Raw genomic sequence first — 5,962 nt, 5'->3', positions numbered from 1 at the left:
TGTGGTTTGTTTTTATTTTTTTTGGGGGGGCTGCTGTTTTGGAGAAGGAGACTAGTTTTACTTTTTACTTTCCTGCTCAAAGACTATCAAAGTTCCCTATTGCCTACAGAATAGCTCCCAAAATAATTTGAGAAAACTGAACCCAGTGGAGTTAAATAACTTGTCCAGGCTCACACAGCTAAGTCAGTGGTGATTTTCCTTCTTTAATATATAACACAAGACCTCCTAGAAGTAAAAGGGCTGGACTTAGGATATGGCTGCAGTAGAACTTCTAATGACCCTCTGACCTGTACTATTTGGGAATCAAAGGCAAAGCCTCTTATACATTCTCCTGTCTCACTCTAACAGGCCCTCTTACTCAGGAAAGGGCTTGTCTCTAGCACAGCTAGAATGCATGTCATTACCCTCTGTGAGCTAGAAGAGCTGGAACAGGTACTGGAAGGGTGCTAACACCTCTAGTACCCTCTGTAGAGCCCCAGCTTTTAATCATCAAAAGCTTCTCCACTAGCCCCCCAAGAAATTGACAAGGAAAGGAGAAAAATTGAAGGGGAGAGTTCTACAAGTGGATGCTTAATAATAGTTCATCTCTACCCCTCTTGGACTAATTTTCTTTCCTTCTACTTTTCTTTGTTCTATTTATTCCACTTTGAAGGTCAGTCTTTTTGTGAGAAAAGACAGAAGACAGCACATGTTAACTATTCTTGCAGTGAAAAAAATAAGAAAAAAGTTAGTATTCGAGGTCCTAGGTTTTTTATTAATACAACCAATGTAGGAACTCAGCAGGTCTGCTAGGAAAACATCCCCTAGTTTGCTTTAAGAAAACCTATTATCTGTATGTCCCAAAATTAGGGAGGAGGTAGGGCTATCATAATAGCATCTACAAAATGCCAGGGGCTTTGGAGGACACTAAACCGTATTATTTTATTTAATCCTTACAGCTCTGAAAGATAGTGATTTTTATAACTATTTCACAGATAAGGAAACTGAAGCTCATGGAGTTTAAATGACTCATCTGTGATGCACTCAAGGGTCATCCTTATTAGAATCATCTGAGATTCATCATAAAAATGTAGATTCTGTAGGTCTAAACTGGGGATTAGGAATCTGCATTTTAAGTAGGTTTCCCTGGTGGTTTTTAGGCACCATATAAAGCTTTGATAATCACTGCTAGGAGATAGAGATTCACCTTTAGCCCTGGGGTATCTTTAAGAAGCTACTTTAATGAATGTAGAGTTCACCAAATAGTGTGGGTGACCTTCACTGAGAGAAACAAAAGGTTACAATATCCTTGGATATTATTTAATTTACAAAAAACACATTGAGTTATACCTGTGATTGGCTGAGAATTTTTGACATTTTCTCCTTGTCTTTCATATGCCAGTTCTATAAATAAAAATGTCTCCAATCTTTAACTTTCTTCCCTTACACCACTGTGGTTGTGGTTTACTGCCTTCAGCCTCTCTCCTAGCCAGTACCTCCTGCACAGCTGTCTTTGGGCCTTAGAGGATTGCTTTGATCATGTAACTTCCTTGCTTAAAAATCCATGAATGATTGATTGCTAACTCAGGAAGAGTTCAAAATCAAAGGCAGTTAAGGTCCCCTGCATGAATTTCCTCTAGTTTTCCTATTATGATTTCCCATTTTTTACTGAAAGGCTTCAGTGAGCATGGGTCTTTAGAAATCTTAATTCACAATTCCCCTTAAGCTAGGGTCTTTAGAAATCTTAATTCACAATTCCCCTGAAGCTAGTAAACTACCAGTTTATCATTTCTTTCTGTTATGGCTCAGAACAAATCTCATTTTCACCATGAGGTATTAATTTATCCTTTCCATTTCCATGTGCCTATCACTTTTCTGAAATATCCAATGGTTTATCTTACCTGGTTTACTCATTTATTGCTTTTATTGTGGCTATTTTTCATGGTTGCATGTGATCTCTCCAGTTATAGATATACATACCAATTACATACACACTTTGATGTGTGAACTATCTTTGGCAAATATTTAAATATTAACTGTTTCCTACATGATGGAATTAAAAGTAATGGTAAAGATGGTTAATTTATTGCTGTAGTCTTTCTCATTACATTCATATTGGACAAATTATACAGAACTTTATTTCCTTCACTATTTGTAAGATAGGTGTGTAAATTGACTCCAACTTCCTTAACTTGAACCCTTAGATAATGCCAAAATATCTTAATTTTAAATGTTTGAAGAGGACAAGATAGTTACTCAACATGAAAAATGCTATCAAATGGAATAAAAAATATTTGAAGTTAAAAAGATACGGGTGAGGTATTTAAAAAATACAAGTGTTTTGAAATCTTTTCTTGTTCATATGGTTCTTAACTATGATCTATGAAGTCAATTTAATCTAAAGAAAAACAGGAATTCTTGAGATCTGTAATATAAAAGCAAATAAATTCTGGTAGCTTCCCCCCACTCCCCCCACCCCCCGCCACCATTTAGAGTGTATTTTAAAAATTAAAATGTTTAAGGACATTTTCCTCTGTGTGAAGAAGTATTTTTATTTTTTTTTCAAGAAAGTGATAAAAGTAAAATTCTGTTTAAGTTATAGATACATGGTTGCTCTAGATACCTTTCTCCTTATGAACTGTGAAATCCAAGTCTTCATCCTAAATTTAAAATATTTTGAAGTTCTGTATGGGGCTATTAGTTGATATATTTTGCAGACTAATGTCTTGAATATTCAGTATACCATAAAGATATATCAATAACTTGATCAACAAGAAATTTGAGAGGTTCAGTGATTCAGGTAAGAGTATTTTGTTACTTCCATTTTAATTACTGGAAAGATTAACTACATGTGGTACTTAAAACTTTTTAAAAGTACACCTATACTTTAGGATTTTTCTTATCTGGAGTCTATACTAACTTGTTATTGCCAATAGCAGTAATTAAATGGGTTGTGTAATTTAAGCTGAATAGTTTCTTCTTTACGTAGGAGCCTGTGGTCCACATCTGAGGCTAGTTAATGTTAAATAACTTTATAAAGCCTTAGAAACTCTAAAGCTCTATCACAATGTGTGTACAAAGACCTTGCTTGCTTCATCTGTAAAGTGAGAAACTGGGAGGAGTTGATGGTCAGAAATCCTTTTTGGCCCTAAAGTACTTCAATTTAATTTAAAACATAAAGGCAGCTATTGCTAGAATTGGATCAGGACATTTGAGGTCTGTTTTATTTTTTGCCAATCCAAATTAGAAACCTTAAAAAAATCCTCCCTCAAAAGTAGATATTTTAAGAACGATTCAATTATCCAGATTTCCAGATAAATGAAACTGCTTCCTCAGTCTATAAAGTTGGAGAAATTACATGAAGGTATAATCCACATCTAAAAGGCTAGGTTTGTTATGATTAACAATTTTTCTGTCTATGGCACTGGGATGCAATGGTTGGGGGAGGGAAAGAATGTAGTCAAATCCCTGGGTTCAACTGTTTGACGTTTAATACATTAAACCTGTCAGTTTTCTCCTGTATGAAATAATGTAAGCTCAGAGGTTGTGAGAGTTAAGTAAGATACATGTACATCAAGTATTTTAAAAACCTGGCATTTAGTAAGGGTTTAACTATTTAGCTTAGTATTTAGGCTTATCAAACAAGTAATTTGGGTGGAGTAAAGGCTCAGTAGGTGGTAATGATATAGCTAACACTTAAAACAGTACTTTCCATGCTTCAATTTAATCCTTTTAACAATCCTGTGTAGTGCTATTCTTAACCACATTTTACAAATAAGACAATCCCAGTGAAATTATTTGGCCCAAGCTCAGAGCTGAAGTGAAAAGAAATCAGAATACTAACTCAACTCACATGGTGTGGCTCCAGGGCCAGACTCCTAAACCACTATGCCACCGATGCTATGAAATACCCCTAAGGAGATGGAGGTAATATCACAAAATCAAATTTGCTAATTAAGGAATACTGGTGGGCAGTCAGAATCTTTAGACTTACATTATCAACTACCTTCAAATTATTTCAAATACTTTAAATTGCTAACAGCAAAATGTTTATTCATGAGTGAAGCCAAGAAGAATTTATAAATGCATTTTAATACCTTGCTGACAAAATTATAACATTCCATCTTTGCAATCTGATATGGAATAGAGGAAAATATTGGTAAGGGCTTTGATGTTTATATGTATTATAACCAGGTAATCAGAATATACACAAACCACCTACTTTAGTGTTACACCATAGGAACTTTTCAGAAAAGCCATCCAGAAACACTATCGGATAGATAAGTAAGTAGCGTCCATTGTTGAAAGACTGGGGAATAAGGAAGAGATGGAAGTAGCAAGAACAACATTCAAAGCATTCAAAGCCCACTTTTAAGCACACAACATTATGAATCTTTTTTTTTTTTAAGAGAGGGTGCAGGAGGGAAAAAGGCAATTCAGCGTTTTCAAAAACAGCATTTGACAATATTCAACGCATAAGGAGACTATGCTTGGGACCATCCACTCTTTCCAGCTTCTCAAAGTGTTTCCTAGCATTGCGAATGTTGATGAGAGTAGCTGCAGAAGGGATTGATGGATCCGACATTACAACCATCACATACGTGTTTGAGGTGAAGATGTCGATGAAGGCGGCGAAGTTAGAATTCCTAACTTCCATGCTCTGGAAAGAAGCAGCCAATTTACTGCAGCTCAGCTTGAACTGCTTAATGATGTTGCTGATCTTCTCAAATCGGTGGACGTCACGCTGCTCTTTGCACTGATAGTGGGAAATAACTAAGAACGTAGCTCTCTCGAACAGGAGAACTTCATCGGCCTCAATAATTTGGGCAAAATTCCTTAGGTTCATCTCCAGCTGCTGAACGTTAGGAATCAGTTGATAGACAATACTGGACCAGGCTTTGTAGAGCGTTTCATCCCAGATGGATGTTCGAAAACAAGCGCACTCCAGTGGGCGAGACAAACGCCTCAGGTCTTCCTCTCGCTCTTTAAAAATCAGGTCACGCTGATCCTCCTGAACCAGATCCATTTTGTGCACCAAGCAGAAGATTTTAGCATCAGGAGAGTTCTGGAGGATGGCCTCCAGACACGACTGGTAATAATGCATGTCCTTTTCAAGTTCGCGGCTCTCCACGTCAAACACGTAAATCAAAACCTCGACATTTCGGAAGATATTGTCTCGTTGGCTGGTGAAGTAATTTTCCATGAAGGTGTCCTGACCGCCACAGTCCCATAGGTTCAGAACAAGGTTCCCCAGAAATCGGACGTGGGAGTGCTCCACGTCAATGGTGGCACCTAGGCGCCGGGTGTCACGAGCAATATAATTTGCAAAGATAATTGACCTCATGCTGGTTTTTCCCGACCCGCTCTTTCCCATCAATAGCACCTTTTTCTTCATGGCTGTATTTGGCATCACCCGCTGGGGCCGCCGCGGACTGGGCCTGAGGTCGCCGCCTAACTGCAGCGCGGAGGGAGGGGTCAGGGATGGCGGGCAGTTCCGCTGAGTCTCGGTCCGCACCGCCGCACAAGCCGAAAGCTCGAGCTTGGGGCTTGAAGGGACGCGGCGCAGATAGTTTTTCCTGGGAGACAAGTCCTGGTGAAGACGGCTGCAACAACCTCAGTGAAAAGCTTGCCTTCCGGGGAGGTGAGCCGCTGCGTCCCCGCCACCGCTCACTTCCGGTGGCGCTCTCGCGAGAATTCCCGCGCTCGCAGTCACTGCTCAGCCTCCTCTGGTAAACTGCTGCTATCGTGGGAGCGAACCAGGTCCGCGCAAGAGATAAAATTAAAGGCAAACGCACAACTCTGGTGTTTTGTTCGTCTATTTAAATTGGTTTTAAGCAAGGGATACATTATGGTTTAATGGTCGAGAGACTGCTGCCATCTCGTGGCCAAAGAAATGAACGCGCTTGAAGAACGTGAGGGGCTTGGGTGGTTGTCGGCGGAGGCAGCTAACTGGTGAAGTGGCAGGAAGTCATACTTTCTCAGC

General features: G+C 39.1%; 1 protein-coding gene across 1 annotated transcript; it reads right to left on the bottom strand.

Moving 5' to 3' along the window:
- Positions 1–4,052: 4,052 nt before the first annotated feature.
- On the bottom strand, positions 4,053–5,658 carry RRAGA (Ras related GTP binding A). Its single transcript, XM_004465463.5, has one exon. It carries the CDS (start codon positions 5,387–5,389, stop codon positions 4,448–4,450), a length of 942 nt encoding a protein of 313 aa, XP_004465520.1. The 5' UTR covers positions 5,390–5,658; the 3' UTR covers positions 4,053–4,447.
- Between the last annotated feature and the right edge of the window lie 304 nt (positions 5,659–5,962).

Source organism: Dasypus novemcinctus, chromosome 8 (genome assembly GCF_030445035.2).
Source record: "Dasypus novemcinctus isolate mDasNov1 chromosome 8, mDasNov1.1.hap2, whole genome shotgun sequence".
Classification (NCBI taxonomy): Eukaryota; Metazoa; Chordata; class Mammalia; order Cingulata; family Dasypodidae; genus Dasypus; species Dasypus novemcinctus.
Note: the sequence above shows the minus strand (reverse complement) of the source record. Positions and strands in the feature narration are given on the sequence as shown.

What these genes read in the sequence shown, in the direction of transcription:
- RRAGA (XM_004465463.5), bottom strand. Translation starts at nt 5,389, where the DNA reads ATGCCAAATACAGCCATGAAGAAAAAGGTGCTATTGATGGGAAAGAGC.